Below are 19,337 nucleotides of genomic sequence, written 5' to 3'. Positions count from 1 at the left end.
GCACCATTTTCTAAACTATAGTGAATAAACTGTGATAATGTGAGAAATGTTGAAGGTGTCTGAATACATTTTGGTTTGACTGTATTTCATATATACAGAAAGAAACGAAATAACAGGCGATCAGAACACATGTGACGTTTAAGATAGAGTTATGTGGACTGATATTGTGGGCAGAGCCTCCCGGCGTCCGGGCAGAATGTCACGTTAAAGCAAACGCCCGATTAACATGCAGGTTTTATTGCTCGTGTCTTCATGGCGTCACGCTCCGTTAGAACACGCGTCAGCGACTGAACGCCATCTTTGATGGAGCGATGGATGACATATTGCCTGTTTACACGCTTTAATTAGACCTATTAACAACTCAAAAAACAAACACATGATGCAAATGATGAGGACGTGAGGCATGGAGGCGGCGGAAGACACACACACACAGACACACACACACACACACACTTCTAACGGATTCTCTTTGTGCTGTTAATTGGGCCTCTTTGAGTTAATTGAGCCGATGGAGTGAGACGATGCAACGATGCAGCTCTAATCACACACACACACACACACACACACACACACACACACACACACACACACACACACACACACACACACACACACACACACACACACACACACACACTTACAGCAGAGGGCTTTCTGCAGCCGGCGGATCTTCATAGCCGTCCTGTATGCGGAGAACCGCACATTGTTGAGGTCAGCTATATGGAAACCGAAGAGAAAGCACAAGAAAAGTTGACAACACAAAGACTGTAAAGTGAACTTCCTGTAAAGTGAACAACACTGTGGCATGTTAAATCCATAAACAGCGGAACATCCGACACATACACGCATCCACAAAATTCATTTGACCACATAAGTTATAAACCGCATATTTAATAAAATATTTCACAACAAAAAGGACACGACATGCAGATTGATACAATGTTTGACTTCATCTTTAAAAAAAGGTCTGTGTTAATGAGCGTGTTTACAAGTATGATCTGACACCGGTTAAGGTTAATAAGTGAAAAAAAAAACATTGTAAAGGTCATGTAACAGGTTGATCTGTTCTTATTAAGAAAAGGTAAAAAATGGTTAACACAAAATATGATCAATACAGCGAGATGTTTGTCTTATCAGTCAACTTCACACATATCACATTTGACATCAGCCTGAAAACAATTTGATTTTAAAATCCATTCTAACATGGTTTTCTAGTGTTTCCATAACTATCAGTGCGTCGCTGTGAACGTAAACACACTCATTAGCATTAGCAGCATAAATTAACGATGAGGTTTGACGACCTAGCCTGACACAAAATTTGACTGATTCCATTAAATTTTCATTCTGTTTTGAAATCCTGTCTTCTTTTAGATGTATAAAATGAAAATAACTTGTCCTACTTTTTGACAGTTAACTAAAACTATTACAAATATTTAGTTAAATAAAATAAAATAAAATATAAATATTAGATGAAATTTAAAGCTGGAAACTAAAAAACTAAAAATAAAATGTTGGCATTTACCTGAAATAAAATAAGTTAAAGCCGAAGTGCAAAAACTATTACATAATAAATGTATATATTATATAATAAATTAAAAATAAACTTAAAATATATATATACACACACACACACATAATATGACAAAAAAAAATGTCTATAACTTAATCTAAAATTAAAATCTAGAACTTAAAATCTTATTCGAGATTCGAGAACAGTATTAATTATTTTTGATATATATACACCTGAACCAAACACAAAACTAACTCTCTCACATCTGACTGACTTTCTCACATCTGGTTCGGTGCCATGTTTGTGTATGTATGCATGTGTGTGTGTGTGTGTGTGTGTGTGTGTGCGTGTGACGACTCTAGAGGTTTCCTACCTCACAGAGACGGCACACACGAACACACACCTGCACTGACAGTGGGTCTCTGCGGACACTTGCTGTCCAGTATTTATTCATCTGTGTATTTTGGTGAGACTTGAGTTTCTCTCAGCGCATCTCTCGGGGCACAAAAGACGTATTCGACTCTGTGTGTGTGTGAGTGTGTGTTTGTATCACTTACAAAGAGAATGATACAGCTCGGTCATCTTAGGATGGTCCCAACATGTCGTCTGACTGTGATGGCTGCAAAAGAGGACAGAGAGGGAGAATTAGGCTTTGTTGTTATTGTGTGTGTGTGCTTGTGAGAGAGACGCTATCTTGGACACAAAAAGGCTCGAGGGGGTGAACGACTGAGCTGAATGAGAAAGAACCAAAGAAAAATAGCGGTAGAATCCAACGGATGAGATCAAAATCTAGAGCAGAAATGGAGGAAGAGCACACAGAAGTAGGGAGACGTGTCTTAAATACGCTCTGACTGTGTGTGTGTGTGTGTGTGTGCACTGGATTCTTTGTGCTATCTATTTCACTTGGTTCAAGACAGATGTGACCTGACAGATCCATCCAGAGCCCTGGAGAAGTGTCCACTCGGCTGACCTCACTAACACAGCTGCCATTACATGCTCACTCCTTCCCTCAGCGTCTGGCACAGGCGCACCAACACAATAAACGGGTGGAATGACAATTAGCATGGATATCAACAGGATTCAGAAGTGGTCTGTGATTGGTCAGGTTCACTGGGTCTAAATAATAATAATGTACCTATTTCTGCTCTTCACTGGTTTTCCAACTTAAAGGGATACTTCGCCGCTGGCAAAATGAGCTTTCAATCAAATTTTATTTATTTTTTTTTACTACGGAAGACACTGGATTGTTAACAGCAGCGACAGTGTAGGGTTAAGGCGCATGGCAGAAAGTATTGACGCAAATCAACACCCTCTAACCTCCTTTTTTCCCCCATCACATTTCAGATCGGAAAGGCATTTATTTTCAATAAAAATGAAGAATATATTCGAAAAGTGGAAATAGTGTCTAACGTGTGTTTAATAAAGTGTTTATCAGGTAAGGTTAGGGATGGATGTAGGGAGGGCTTTACTGTCCCAATAAGGTGGTATCCATTTAATAATTTAAATAAATATAATAATTTAAACTCCATGTTATTATTTCATGCCGTTTAATACAACAACACTAAGGTGCAAATAGTATCTGCAACAATTTATAAGTATAAACAAAATTACTACTCTTTACACTTATTGCAAATAAAATATTGCTATTTTTAGTGTAAATAGAATCTACCGCTATTTTCACTTAGTGTAAATAGTATCTATTACTATTTAAACTTAGTTTAAATAACATCTATCGCTATGTGCACATTGTAAATAGCATCAAATAGCCTCAAAAACTCATTTTGGTGAGTATTCTCGCAAGCACAGTCGGTTAGGTCTTAAATGAATGTAAAGAGTTGAGAAAGAAAACGCATGTGCAACAGTATATTGGATCTGTGCATTCGGTCTTAAAGTGACAGAAGCCCAATAGTACTGTTTTAGTCTGTGTCATTAATGTTAATCGAACAACAAAAGACAAAGAGAAAAACACTAAGTGCTCTAGATTTTGTAGCTTTATTAAGGATTAATCTATGTTTAATGTATACAGTGAAGACTATGCATGCTATTTTACATTTGATTACTTTATTCAGGTTATTACTTATCTGAATACCACTGTTAGCTTTTTGAAGCTTCAAAGTTGGTCACCATCCACTTACATTATATGGACCTACAGAGCTGAAATATATTTGTTTGTGCTTTGCAGAAGAAAGTCACACACCTCTGGTATGGCATGAGGGGGAGTCACTGATGAAAATTGATGATTTTTGTGCATTTTGGCTATTTCTTTAACAATCGGCCATTGGATATATCCTGCTAAATAATGGTTGGAGTTGTAATAGTCTCGAGTCCAACACCAGAATTGCTTCTCACACACGCTCCCAAGCAAACAAGCCTGAGTTTCTCACTGAGTGTCTGTTTGGGAGAGACAGAGCGAGAGAGCTAGATGCCGGGACAGAGGCTGTCAGCAGGTGTTAAGTGAATCTCCTCATCTCATTCACAGGTTGATGAGAGGTCCTCTCCGCTCCGCTGGCGCCGGGCGAACGGCTCAAACTGTCTCAGACTGTCCATCTCAGCCAGACCCAACAGACAGAGCGCCAGGGACAAGTGCAGCTTTAAATAGACCCTGATGGGCGTTCATGGTTCAGCTTTACTGACGCACGCATGGAGCCAGGTGACGGCGGATGATGGTTCTGTCACATAAATTGATTTTCAGGCGTGAGGATCAGTGAGGACCGGAGTGTACAGGGCTGTCTGGAGGGTAATCCGGCTGGTTACTGCACACGGGTGAAATAGGAGAACAGCGAAGAAGTGTCATCTACTCGAAACTACAGTGAGCTGCCTCGCTGCCTAAACACCTGCTTGTTACGGTGGCATAACAACAGGCATCGAACCCCACAAGTGACGGATGTCAGACAGCAACTCTGGTAGCAAAGTCCCAATGAAACCAAAATTTAGTTTTTTTTTTTTTTTTGGCTTTTAGTATATGTTAGCCTCTATAAGCTGTTGTGCTCCAAAACAATGACAAAATTCAGATTTAGAAGATATAAGCATTCAAAACCAACTGTCTCTCACTTTCGTCAATATGGATCAATGATTTTGGATGACATCACTCTGCACTTAAAGGTGGTATCAGTGATTTCAGGCCCAAAAATATTTTTATCACATTCATCTAATCTTTCCTAACGATCCGCTAGCTGCCCGCCCCATAAGCATGCCGTCAAAAAAACGCGTCTCTGTAGGCAGCCTAGGCTCTGAGATCTGCACACAAAAACAAATGGTTTAGCCAAACACTCAAAACCAAAACAAATAGTGTTCCAGCCAATCACCGACAGGGGGAGGATGTTGTGAGGTTTTGTGCTCGTGCACGGCTGCACGCGAAGTCAGAGCTGAAGAAAAAGCTGGCTCAAAACCTCACAACACCCTCCCCCTGTCGGTGATTGGCTGGAACACTATTTGTTTTGGTTTTGAGTGTTTGGCTAAACCATTTGTTTTTGTGTGCAGATCTCAGAGCCTAGGCTGCCTACAGAGATGCGGTTTTTTGACGGCATGCTTATGGGGCGGGCAGCTAGCGGATCGTTAGGAAAGATTAGATGAATGTGATAAAATATTTTTGGGCCTGAAATCACTGATACCACCTTTAAGCTTCTCATCAGATTTTCTGTCCAATCAAATGCTCTCTAGAATCTGAAGCCCCGCCCCCTTATTATAAATAGACTATGAAGCTGCAGCTAAAATCACTTGTTCACACATTTACTGTTTTGTACATGATGAATGGCACATAGTGCACTATATAGGGGATAGGGAACGATTCAGACAGTGTAAATATGCTTTCCACTGGGGCGAATTTACAGCGGATTATATGATCGAGTCGGTGCAGACCAAAACATTTATCAGACCCATTTGAATTCTGCACAGAATGCCACATTTTAAAGCAATATGGAGGAGATAGGAGGAGAAACTGTTAGACAGACTCGACATTAGAAACTGCAATGACGAGTGGAAGAGACAACACCGGTGCCGTGCACCAACATACATTTCAAAACGACATCTACACAAAGTACACATCTCAAACTGCACATCCTCAGCATGATTATGTTCACTGTTTTGCTTTAGTAACAGTTTCATATTAAATCTAAAAGGGGAATCTATTAGACTGGCTGTCATAAGCTGTCAAATGCGGCTTTATCAAGCTCAACAGCTCTGGCCGAGCTGTGATATTAATTAAACGCCGTTGGCTATTTTAAAAAGGAGAGGAGCTGCTCGATATGATCAAAAATACCGTAAAAACAGTAATATTGTGAAATATTATGACAATTTAAAATAGCTGTTGTGATGTTTTAAAAAGTCCTTTATTCCTGTGATCAAAGCTGAATTTCCAGCATCATTACACCAGTCTTCAGTGTCACATGATCCTTCACAAATCATTCTGATATGATGATTTGATGCTCAAGAAACATTTTTTCAAAAAAGTTGAAAACAGTTGAGCTGCTTCATATTTTTGTGGAATCTGTAATAAATTTTTACAGGATTTTCAGAATGAATAGAAAATTCTTTCAAAGGCATTTTTTGAAATGGAAATCTTTTGTAACAATATAAATGTCACTTTTGATCACTTTAACGTGTTAGAAGTATTACTGATGTCAAACTTTTAAACAGTAGTGTAAATGTGCAAAGCACTGAAAACAAGTACTAAGAAATGACTGCTTAGTTACACTCTGCAGAAAGCAGACGCTCATACAGCAGCAGACTCACAGTTACAGTGAAGGATGTGTTTTATTCACAGCGGTGAGCTGCTTACAGGATTACCTGCTGCTCTCTCATCACACACACACACACTTCTCTGAAGTCCAGGGAGAGTGTCTCATACACTGAGATGAATAAACATGAACTCATTATAATCACAAAACAGTCTTAAGAGTTACAGAAATAAGCTTTTCAACAAAAAAAACTTTGTAGATAAAATACTTTCCCTTTCTTACGACCTCTCCATGTCACTCTTTACACAGGTCTGAAATCTGAGACATCATCATCATCTCCACTTGCCATGCTCTAAAATCTCAGCTCATACTAACCAACACACACACACAGACGCACACACACACACACACACACACACACACACACACACACACACACACACACACACACACACACTCTCTAGTTTCAAACACACTTCATCCCTTTGATCTCTCTAATTAATGTTTGACTATATGAGTCTTGTAAGTATTGGTGTGTGTTAGAGAAAGTGTGTTTCGGTGGAGAAGAGTCAGTATTTCACTCATGTGAGCCGCAGGAACTATGACTTATATAAGACTGATCCAAATGAACACAGACAGCCTTTCGGGGAAGATAAGAAAGAATGACAGAAACATTATTATAAAACAATATTCAAAAAATGTGAAAAATTATGTTAATAATAATAATGAAACCAACAATAATAGTTATATTTATATACAGAAATATACACGTATAAATGCACACACACACACACACACACACACACACACACACACACACACACAAAAAGCTATTTTAAAATATTATTCAAATAACAATAAAAACTATTTCACACATCTCTCTTCTAACATAATAACAATATTAATAATAATAAAAATACATTAATTTTATATTTCCTTTGTATTTATTAGTTCAGTAAGGTGCCATGCAATAAGCAAAATAATATTCTGGTGGGCAGGTGAAAATAAACAAACAAATAAACAAACAAACAAACAAACAAACAATACAGTGCATAGAAAGCAGAGTGAAACATGGACACAACCAAAAACAAACAGAAAGAGATCGTAAACCCACATTTAAGACCAGGAACAGGGTGAATGCTGGGAGAACTGGGTTCTTTTTCACTTTTTGATCACTTAAAGATGTTTTATTAAAGATAACCCAATGGTTAAAACACCTTGCCACACAAAATACCCACTTATTTTGTCGCAATTCTTCTTAATTTAAAGTTATTACACAGACACATCAGCCGGTGTAGATCGCCCTGCGCACTGAGCTTTGTCTTCAGAGGGGTCAGGGCATTCCCTCACAACCACCGGGATGCAGAGTCAGCGACTTTTAATTAGAAAGGCCAGTACGCTTTGCTAATTCACCCAGCCTCAGAGCAGGAAGACCAATGAGCCGTGAGGACACGGTACAGAGAAGCAAACGTGTGTTCTGGAGAGCAGCGCTCTAGATGGAAGAGCACAGAGACTCTCACACAAAGGTTTTGTGGAAATGTAAAAAAGATTCCCTCAGGAAATGAAACGATGAAGGGGAAAAAAGGATCTCTGGTGTATTCATATATGCACAGCCATATGGGTGCTGTCAGAGCATCCGCGCAAAAAAGAAGTTCAGCTACCGGCCATTCCTCACAACACACCTGCCGCCCTGCACACACACACACACACTGCTGTGTTCTGCTTTTACTTTCACACGTCCCTTTCATCTCCTTTTCTCCACTACAAAACTCCAGGGATCTGGACGACATGGAACAATCGGTTCGGCACAATAACTGACTAATAACTGCAGTAACCATGCATTTTAATGGACTCTACATATACCACGGAGGAATTTTCATAAAGTGTATTATTATTTCTCTCAGTTACTATAGTAACTTTTTTCATCTTAATTCACATGTCATTCATCCTCCTCTATTACTGGATTATTTCCAAGCCGGTCTATTGTCGGGATTTATGCAACAATCTCTCTCTCTCTCTCTCTCTCTCTCTCTCGTTCTCTCTCTCTCTCTCTCTCTCTCTCGGCTTGATGGGCACTTGAAGGGACAATGCATTCAGGCAAAAGATCTGCAACTGAGGGAACTGCCTGTAGTCTGCAGAGACGTTGCGAAATCACGCATGCATTTACTGAACAAATCCAGCTTGCCATGGTGGCTTAAATTTGGCTGTTTTTACATGACAAATGTAAGTTATAGTGAAGAACCAGACCTCCACTGAGACGCTGGGGTCCTAGATCAGTAAGATATATGTATAATGTCAGGATTTAGGATATTTATTTATCCTATCCTTATTTAAAAAAATAATAATAATATTTGTATTCAACACGTATGCATTAAATTGATCAAAGGTGCAAGTAAAGACTTTTAAATTGTTACAAAAGATTTCGATTTCAAATAATTTGTTATTTTGATTACCTTTCTATTCAGAAATTCTTGAGCATCAAATCATCATATCAGAATGATTTCTGAAGGATCATGTGACACTGAAGACTGGAGTAATGATGCTGAACATTCAGCTTTGATCACAGGAATAAATTACATTTTACAATATATTACAACAGAAAACAATTTGCTTTAATTTGAATAATATTTCACAAAATGACTGTTTCTTACCGACCCCAAACTTTTGATTGGCAGTGCATGTGAAATACACAATAATCTACTTCTGAAAGTCATGTGGAACTTTGTTAATGCCGACAGAGAAGCGCATGAGCCGTGCGTCAGTTCGCTGGTGTGTTTCTAAGTTCAGAAAGCGGATTTAACACCAAACGTGAAAAAAACTTTGCTGTCAAATAGAGTCGGTTCTGCTTCAACAGCTCTAAAGTGAAAGCACCCTTAAAGAGATCAGTCCGCACGGGAACAGATGTGTGAGTATGTCAGAGACAGCACTTACTTGATGTAGTAGGGCACTTTATTCTGGGACACCGCTCTCTGCCAGGGCGTCTGCACTGAAGCTGCGGACACATAATAAAAGATTAGATGGGGTCTGATCATGATGGTGTTGGGAAATGAAGCATTAATTAAGAACATCTCTCTTATATCAGCGGACGCGCACTCTTTTAATTTCTCCCGACACTAAACCCTCGTTCCAGAGGTACACACTTGATGATATATATTACACATCTGCTCTCTCAGCAGAATTTAGTGTACGCAACGCTGCTTTTGAAGCTAATGGCATGGGATACGGGATGATACAACTTCAAAGAACAAACTCAAAAAGTTTGAATCGCATCAGCATTACCCAATACACTGAACTCTACGGATCGAAGCATCAAGCTCCAGAGTAACTCCCAGCGCAGTCATGGAATGGGAAAGGACAAGATAGGGCCGAAAAGGACATGGCAGGTGTTGTAACAAGGTTCAAAGAAAAAAAGAATTTGCCGCCAACCTTTCAGGAAAAAAAAAGGGGAAACAAGGTTCGATGAGACCTTGAGATGAGAGAGAATATAATTTTGATGTAGTGTTATTGTTACATCTTATTGTTTCATTTAAATGTAACTGGCACAATAAAGCCAATAAAGGGAACATTAAAACTGCTAAACTAAATCTAGTGTGTGTGTGTTAATGACTGCTCTTGACAGTCCACTGAAACAGAAAATAGTAGACGATTAACCTCTGAATTATTAAACACAAAAGCTTCGCCACAGCTTAGTGTGTGTGTGTGTGTGTGTGTGTGTGTACTGAGATGTCTGATTTCCCAGAGTATCTGACACTGGCTGCTTAATTTTTCATGGCTGACAGTTATTGTTTGTGCGCGAGTGTAAACTTGCGTCAATTAGAATCAAATGAATTTTAATTAGTTTTGTCCCCTCAATAAGAGTGAAGTGGCAAATGTCAGCGACAACGACACTGATTACATTAACACTCTACACAATCAATTACATTGTACATTTTGTAGGAACAATGAATATTAAAAAAAATGTAGAGTGACAACTGAAAAAAACTACTAAAAAACAATAATAAAAAAGAGAAGGAAGAAAAAATGAACGCAAGTAAGCAACGTATGGGATTTTTCACTGGTTTACATTTGGACCGAGTAACATCGGACCATTCTTCAACAAGCCGCATGATTTAAAGTATCATTTATGTCAAAAGGTGTGAAATGTGTTATGCAGTTTTAAAACCTTTGTTTAAGGGTATGATAAAATTACTAACAGTAAGTATAAGCAACATCTTCTGAAAAGACCAACAGTATGTTTTAGTTGATGGCATGCTTGTCTTCCCACTAGACTTCTTAACTGGTTTAACAAGCAAGGCTGGTTGGTCAACCAACTTCCCCAACTGAACGGTCCAACAAATAGACCAGCACTAAACTAGCACTAACCATTGGAAATTCATGCTGGTCTTTTTAAAGGGAGAGTTATATTTATGTATTAATGCAAGTACCATTAAATTTTTAGGCAGGGTTGAATAATAGCAACATAACGTTGACATGATTATGTGAATTTATTCATATGTTTTTACTGTTTAAATGTGGATTAGTGACTCACTGGATAAGAAGTGTTGAGAGGAAGGTCCAAAATCCCTGTGTGCTTCCCGTAAGAGCTTCAACCTGTCCTCTACAGCCGCCTGGAGAGAGACAGAGACAGAGAGAGAAAAAGATAGGTTGGTCGCTAAAAGGAATATCACAAACATGCTGAAGAAATGCATCCACACACTCACAGCAGGGTACAAAACTCAGTATATGAAAGACAGTAATGAACACACACACTCAGACTTTCTGCAGTCTCAGTGAGTGATCTAAAGAGATCCTGTGGAAAACAGATATGGTCTCATCACAGCTCAAACACACACACACTTTCCAATCACTCTATTGAGAACAGCATACACTCTCATACGCAGAGACTGGACTAATTACACAAATTTAGAGAAGGAAAAGAAAAGAAAAGAAGGAAGAGAAGGAAAAGAAAAAAGAAAAAAGAAAGAAAAAAGGAAAATAAACGGAAGGAAACATTGGAAACAATGAATGAGAGAAAAGAAAAGAAAAGAAAAGAAAAGAAAAGAAAAAAAAGAAGCAGAGGACCTTCATAAAAGGAACAGGATGGGAAAGGAAAGAAAATGCAGAAACTATGCAGAGTACTTGCATGAATGATGAGATAGAGGAAAGTAAGAGAAAAGTAAATGAAGAGGAAAGGAAATAGTAAACAGGAAAATGATAGGAGCATGAAGAGGACTTGCATGCAAATAACAGGAAGAGGAAAGGAAAGGAAAGGAAAGGAAAGGAAAGGAAAGGAAAGGAAAGGAAAGGAAAGGAAAGGAAAGGAAAGGAAAGGAAAGGAAAGGAAAGGAAAGGAAAGGAAAGGAAAGGAAAGGAAAGATCAATGCAGATGACTTGCACGAAGGAGGAGGAAGAGGAAAGAAAGAAAAGGAAATGAAAAGGAAAGAGGAAATAGGAAAAAGGATCAGAGTATGTAGCGGACTTGGATGAAGGAAGAGAAAAAGTAAGAACAATTAAAATAGGAAACCCTAAAAAAAGGATATGAGCATGCAGAGGACTTGAATAAAAAGAACAGGAAGAGGAAGGAAGAAGGATGAGAAAGGAAATGAAATAGGAAATATGAAAAAGGATAGGAACATGCAGAGGACCTGCATAAAAGGAACAGGAAGAGGAAAAAAGGAAAAAAAGAAAAGAAAAGAGTATGCAGAGGACCTGCATGAAAATAACTGGAAGAGGAATGACTAAACAGGAAAGGGAAATTAAAAGGACCGGTAAAAGAACTGGAAAGGGAAAGAAAAAGGAGGACCTGCATGACAGGAACAGGACAGGACCTGACCGGACGGGAAAGGAAAGGGAATGAAAGGAAATAACGAAGGATAGGACTATGCAGAGTACTTGCATGAAGGAAGAGGAAGAGGAAAGTAAGAGAAAAGGAAATGAAAAGGAAATAGGAAACAAGAAAATGATAGGAGCATGAAGAGGACTTGCATGCAATGATACAGGAAGAGGAAAGATGAAGAAAGGAAAGCATAGAAAAGGAAAGACAAGGAAAATAAAATAAAAGAAATCGGGAAGAAAACTAACAGGAAACGAAAAAGAAAAAGGAAGGAAAAGAAAAGAAAAGAAAAGGAAAGGAAAGGAAAGGAAAGGAAAGAAAAGAAAAGAGGAGTATGCAGAGGACCTGTGTGAAAGGAACAGGACAAGGCAGGAAAGGAAAAAAGAAAAGAGTATGCAGAGGAAAAGAACAGGAACAGGAGGATGGATTAGGCAGGAAAGGGAAATTAAAAGGATGAGTAAAAGAACTGGGAAGGAAAGGGGAAGTGTAAGGAGTGGGCAGAGGACCTGCAGTAGTTTCCAGCGCATGTTGAGGTTGTCTAATTGGCGGTTGGTGGTGGAGGACAGCTGGACGTCCAGTGGGGTCAGCTGACCTGCCAAATCATTCACAGCTCGAACATCCTGCTTCAGAGGAGCAATCTCCTCACGGAACGCCTGAAACACACACATACACACGGAGAGAGAAATAAATCACATCACCATCTTTATCTCTGCATTTCACACACACACAAATTTAAATAAATCACCAGCCGGAGCCTTTGGAAATTACTCAAACCATGTGTGAGAGAGGTGTAACAGCGTCATTTTATGATAAAACTACAAAAATAGCTTTAGGCAGGAAAATAATTGACTAGAATAATTGTTAAAGTTCACAAAAAAAGGAAGTTCTGTCACCATTTACCCTACCAGTGTGTTCTTACAAACCCAAACAATTATGTTTCTTCCGTGGAATATGTTAAGATGGAGATGTTAAACTGGATGTTCGCATGGCTCTTTTCCACATAATGGAATTAAAAAAGACTAGGGGCTGTCAAGCTCCAAAAAGGAGCCTGACAACTCCCAGTTCATGGTATTGTTAGTGTAGAGAAGCATCCAGATAAACATCATCTGTTATGCTCCAAAGAAGAAAGAAAGACATACAGGTTTGGAATGAAATGAGACTGATGACAGAATTACCATGTCACAATTATTCCTTTAAAATGCCATGATGACTTAGCTGAACTTTTTCTGATATCATCCCTAACGATTAAGGAGCTCGTCTGGACTCATCGCCATTGGTTATAGGCCTCAGTCGTGAAGCAGAGTAATAAGCTCACCGTTGTCCTTTCGATGTGATCCTGTAGGGAATCTATGAGAAGGTCTCCCACGGGTTGCCATCCTGCCTTGAGCTCCTCGGCCTGGGCTAGACGCAGGTCCAGTTGGTCCATGGAGCTCTGGAGGTCCTGGAGTTTATCTAGCGCTCTCTCCACCTGCTCTTGCCAGGTGCCCGCGTGTCCCATCAGCCTGTCCCAGCGCTCACCCACCTCTGCGGTCTGCTTACGGATGGCCTTGGCCACCTGCTGGGCCTTCTCCTCCGGGGTCAGCTCTACAGAAAACCACAGGCACAAACAAGTTACGTCTTCACTTCAGTCGACCTTAAGTTCTCTGAAAGGTTCTAAAAAGGTACATTTGGATTTTACGGGACTAGTTACTGAAACGCTAAAGCATATACAGATGCTCTGTCTCAAACTCTTCTAAACCACAGAGAAGCCTAAAGGCCAATTCACAGAAAGATGACTATATAAATAACTAGCAATAATTATTTTAAAGTGCCCCATTATGCTTTTTTCGAATATTACCTTTCATGCAGTGTGTAATAGAAGAATTGACTCTGAACGGTCTATACGAGTCATCAGGAATATTCCAGTCTCACTTCTGTGAACTGTGAACAATGCGGCAACACATTTGCATAATGGTTTTCATTGGCTGCCCACGAACTACGTCTATTTTGACCCGCCCTCAGATATTAAGAGCTGGTTTGTGTTGTGTACATGTCGAAAAGATACTGTTCAGTGCTGCAAATTAGTGCTAAATTCAGTGCTATTATTGGAGATTATCTGTTGTTCTTACAAGATAATGGATGGAGCAAGATTTGTTTTGCCAACTTTAATGTTATATCAGTCATTCATGTTAGTGCTGGGCAAATACCCACATGTGCACCACAATAAATTAGAAATATACACACTGGCTTGTTGATAGACGTACACTTGTTAATGCTGATGCTGATGGTGAGGAATTACAGTTGCAACATCTCATAATGTACCTTAGACTGAGGAGTGTATCACTGAGAAACGTCCTGCTCAAGTCGTCCTTGCGATGGAGGTTCGGGTTGAATAACTAGTTCTTCCAATGTTTCGTTATTGGACTCGCTCTTGGATTGATATGGTAAAATCGCAGCCAGTGTTAATGTCTTTACAGTGTGTACAATCGCTGAGGGCTGAGGGCTTTCAATGGCTGAGAATCATTAAAAAATGAATCATTGTCCAATGTATTTTATGAGAAAATTAAAGTGTTTTTTGACTTTGATGCATGTAAACCTGTTGTAGGAGACTCCAAAACAAAATTAGAAACCTTTAAAATGGCATAATAGGGGCACTTTAACATCCACATCAATGGACGATAAGGTTCTGGTTCATGTTCTGTAGCGAGACTCCACTATTCTCATTGAATTAGAGCGATAATTAAAACTTTTCATTGTAGTTATCGTCCATATAAAACTACTGGCATTTTCACACCTGACTAAATTTTTTCACCGTTTTTTTTATTTATTTATTTATTTTTTTTATATGGTGTGTTTTCTACCTTAGTTTGGTTTGTTTAGGCACATACAATCATGGACACTCAGATCTGCAAAATAATCGGCCCAAGATCACCAGTTAGCCTTGAACCGATTGAAAACTAACTCTAGAGTGGTTTGGTCGTGGTCAGAAAGCAATTTGATCCACCTGACCCCTAAACTAAGCTGTATCACAATTCATAATGGAAGATGCATTACATAAAAAGCAGCAGTGTCTGATTCTGTGGGGGAGCACATTAGTAATCGTTTATCACATTACTTATTGAAAACCAAAGCGCTCCTCTTCATCTTGAAATGTTGTGCAATTGCTTTTCTCAGAAACAGGTGCATTGCAAGAATGCTCTCCCGACGAAGCATTAATTCCTGCTCTAACTGATAAATTACATGTATAGAGCAGGAATGAAGGCTTATATATAATATATATAAATACATATAATATGTGTGTGTGTGTGTGTGTGCGTGCGTGCGTGTGTGTGTGTAACAAAAGCTAGTCCGCATCTTGATGAGAAGAATCCCATAATATAATCAGCTGCATCAATGAGAGGACAGTTTTACTCACACGACTTGCATAAACACATTTTGGCACGCATTGAAATATTGCCTTGTGAAAGCGAATCGAACCAAGGAGAAAATGCAACATTGTAAGAATTTAAGTCCCTGTTTTGGAACAAAGCAAACCATCTACAGGTCTAAAAATGTCCCGTGTCCACTGAAAATGATAACCTTGATTATGAGCTTAATATAATGTTTAAAGGGTTTCATTTTCCAATATCATTGTGTGTTAAACAGCCATAACAAAAGTGACAATAATTTACCTTAGATCTTGGAAATAACACACTATGTGAACAAGTGTGTTCCAGGGAAAACAATGATTTGGTATTGATTTAAATATTGACGGTCTAAAACACAATAGTCATCATGTTTTACCGCAGGACAGCAATTGCAATTACGTTTTCAGTCATCTGTGCAGGAATGCAATATGGAGGCTGTACATAGGAACATTTATCTTTAGCAACACTATGAAAGTATATAGCAGGCACAACAATACCGCTATAAACATAGATACCTATGAGAACAATATGCGTCACAAAGCCTCAGTTTTCACAGTCCACACCTCGAAGCGAAAACAACGTTTTCAAATTCATCCACTTGGGAGAGCGTTTTTAAAAAAGCTCCGTCTTGGTTGTCAAAAATGCCCTCTCAATGTGGAGCAAGGCCAAAACGGAGAGAAAAAGATGCGTTTTCAAACAAAAACGTATTAGTGTGGACAAGGCCTTCGAAGGCAGTATAATTTTACCACATACTGTCCGGAACCATCTCTGTGTTTGGGATACACATATGATCCCTAAAATGCTGCCAATGGGAAGCTTACTAGGTTTTCGAATAGAGTAATATAAACGGTCTGTTTTGAGCACCTCACATTTATCAATATGACAACAACTTGACTTTTCAGCTTTTTACCTTTTCCACATTGCTTATTGAGGGGTCACTTAAGAAAGTGTGTATTAATGAGTCCACTCAGCTAATGAGCTAAAGAGAGGGAGGTTTACAGGCGACAGGAGGCAGATGTCTGGGCAATTTAGAAAGAGCCGAGGGCATGTCTACAGGCAGGTCTACAGCATTAACATCTGCTCTTTCATTCAGCTTCCAGGCTTTTTTTGAGGACGTGAGAGGACACTTTAGCACAAACGGCAGGGCTGATTTCTCCATTCCCCAAATGCTCACCTCTATCTTTCATCTTTATATTTCTGATTAAGCCAAGCGAGAACCAATTTACAATTCAAATGCGTTCAAGCGTTTCTGGAAAGGTTTGAAATTCAATTAAGATCCAGGGGTTGAATGGAAATGAAAGTGACGGTTTCTCAGCGGCTTGTTTATGCTCATTTGGTGACGAACTGCGGAACAGATTGTTTTACATTTGAAAACATACAGTTCGATTTGGAAAACATGCCTTTCCGTGAACATTAGTTGTGTATGATTTTATCTCTGAAAGCCGCTCGGGCTGTGTGTTTGCGCAGGACGGGCAGAGCTCATGAGTGGTTGTCTGTTCAGATAGCTGAGCGCTGCGCTTTGATCGCAGGGATAAAGGAAGATGGAAGCGCAGAGATCGCTCAGGGACTCTGAATGGGAGATTGCTCGAGGTGTTCGGAGGGAGGCATGCGGAGAGAGATCAGAAAACACTGCCCCTCTCAACCCAGCTGACATCAATAGGAGTAAATGTGAATGTGTAAATGTGCAAATGTGTGGTAGAAATATTAAACAAGCAGCACGCTGAATCTGCACCCCCAATTACATTCAAAATCAGATTTTCATTAATGTCAAAACTGTCATTCACAAAGTTCTACAAATTCATGTTTTTTTTTTGGGCTGTGAAACAAATGCATTAAAAATGCATAAATAAATATTTATATAAAATAATGTGAATATAAAAATATCCACATTAATAATATTAACTGTAATACCTAAATAGAACAACAATAACAACTAAATACATTAAAAGTTTGCTATAACTAATCTTGATTAATCGCTCAGGAAGAGCGGAAAACATTAAAGGGATAGTTCGGCCAAAAATGATATTTAAGCCATGATTTACTCACCCTCAAGCCGTTCGAGATGTATGTGTCAATCTTTTTTCAGACGAACACATTTTCAGTTATTTTAGAAAATGTCTTAGATCTTTCAGTGGTTATAATGTGAAGTAATGGGGTCCACCTCCTTCAAGTCCCAAAATGTGCATGCATCCTTCACAAAAGTAATCCATTCGGCTCCAGGGGGATAAACAAAGGCCTTCTGAGGATAATCCGTGCCGTAAAAATATACATATTTAACACTTTATAAATGAAAATAACTGGCTTCCGGTAGCGGCCAGCGCGTTCACGGAGATGGATGCCGGCGTATGACGTAGGACGCTTCCTACGCTACGTCCTACGTCATGTACGCTCAGGAAGAGAATTTTTTCTTTGAAATAATTATATTTTTTAAAATTGCATCATTTGTTTTTGCTCCCAATTGTTCTTCCCATTGTAAATCAATGGCACTCTAAACTCAAACGGAAAATGAATAACTTTCAATAACTCTTTGACGTTGGCACACGACCTAAATCACTAAAGAAGGTTGCAGCGCACTTCTAGCAGCCACATGATCTGAGATGTCCTTCACGTCTGTAGCACAAACAGTTCAGGACGAGTTATGCAGAAAAGTTTAAAATGCAGACTTAAGTGGAAGTGACATGTGAAGGCCAAGTTTGGAAACCCAAACTCGGAATTTGTCCTCTGCATTTAACCCATCCAAGTTAGTGCACACACATTGTGAGTAGTGAACACACACATACACACTGTGATACACACCCGGAGCAGTGGGCAGCCATTACGCTGTGGCGCCCAGGGAGTGATTGGGGGTTTTGCTCAAGGGAACCTCAGTCATTTACTGCCGGTACTGGAATCAAACCAGCAACCTTTGGGTTACCAGTCAGACTCGCTAACCATTAGCCCACGACAGCCCTAATTGTTTGTTCAAATCCCTAACTCTCAGAATGTGCAGCAGTAATAGTTCTGCTTGCCTTAGCAAAAACTTTCTGCTCTAGATGACTTTGGCCTTTTCTGAAAGACAAGAAACATTGAGCTTCAGGAAAGTTGAAAAGTGGAAAGAGCCTGCAGTCTCTGATCTACCAATTAACCCGGTTTCAGTGGGCATTCGCACACTCCTCCTAAACGCTTGCTGGAACCCGTGCGCATGCGTACGTGCTCTCACACACTCACTCTACAGCTCTTCTCCTTTCTGATAACTTATGTCTGATGTTTGTCCTAAATTAGCTTTTCAAGCGGGTCCCAGAGGAAGTGTCCAGAGAGCTGGGGAACTTCCCAGACATCAGATACTGCAGTTAAGAGCGTGTTGACAGGAGGTGTCCGACTTATCAGAGTCACTTACATCAAAGAGCATCCCTTAGAGAGTGTCAAAATAAACTCTGCTGGTCTGTGTGTGTGATGTTCTCATACTTGTCTAAGTTTCTCAAGTCCTTCTTTTGCAGAGGTATTTTTAAGAGCAATCAATTATTGTAAAAGTTACTCTCTCCTTGCCTCATTGAGCACATGGATCAAAACACGTTATTCATGGTATAAATCAAGACTTGTGCATTTTATCCCTTTTTTTTCTCTATCATTACACATCTCGGAGGATGGCAGTACAAAATAAATAATGGGCTCTCACCAGTTTTGGGTTGCAGGTTCTTGCGTGGCTCTTCGGGTCCTTCGATTGGCTGTTCGGCCAGAAACATGTGTGCCTGGTCCAATGAGCTGAGTACTAAATGCTCACGCTCCAAAAGCTCCGCCCTCAGAGCCTGAAAACACAAACCAGTAACATCACATTACAACCCGTCAATCAATACTGTCATTAATGGAGCTTAATCATGGAAAACTGCAGTACAGGAATAATAAAATAAAAAATTAAAATCAATTAGCATTAGGAAAACAGTCAACCAATCAACAAAGATATAGAAAGATGGATG

At 39.4% G+C, this 19,337-nt stretch overlaps 1 protein-coding gene across 5 annotated transcripts in view; it reads right to left on the bottom strand.

Annotated features, from left to right (window-relative positions):
* utrn (utrophin) overlaps positions 1-19,337 on the bottom strand; it is a gene marked incomplete at its 3' end in the record, with an annotated part of 241,125 nt that overhangs the window by 55,936 nt on the left and 165,852 nt on the right. For all 5 annotated transcript variants that reach the window (XM_081386596.1, XM_081386598.1, XM_081386599.1 and 2 more), the window contains 7 exons: positions 19,040-19,169; positions 13,314-13,582; positions 12,505-12,651; positions 10,715-10,793; positions 9,118-9,178; positions 2,068-2,129; positions 642-716 (listed from right to left, as the gene is read on the bottom strand). In XM_081386596.1, the coding sequence (XP_081242722.1) occupies positions 642-716; positions 2,068-2,129; positions 9,118-9,178; positions 10,715-10,793; positions 12,505-12,651; positions 13,314-13,582; positions 19,040-19,169 (823 nt within the window). The remainder of the gene's footprint in view (positions 1-641; positions 717-2,067; positions 2,130-9,117; positions 9,179-10,714; positions 10,794-12,504; positions 12,652-13,313; positions 13,583-19,039; positions 19,170-19,337) is intronic.

The sequence above is a fragment of the Scardinius erythrophthalmus genome (genome assembly GCF_964197995.2).
Source record: "Scardinius erythrophthalmus genome assembly, chromosome: 15".
Classification (NCBI taxonomy): domain Eukaryota; kingdom Metazoa; phylum Chordata; class Actinopteri; order Cypriniformes; family Leuciscidae; genus Scardinius; species Scardinius erythrophthalmus.
The sequence above is the reverse complement of the archived record's forward strand: the minus strand, read 5'-3'. Positions and strand labels throughout refer to the sequence as shown.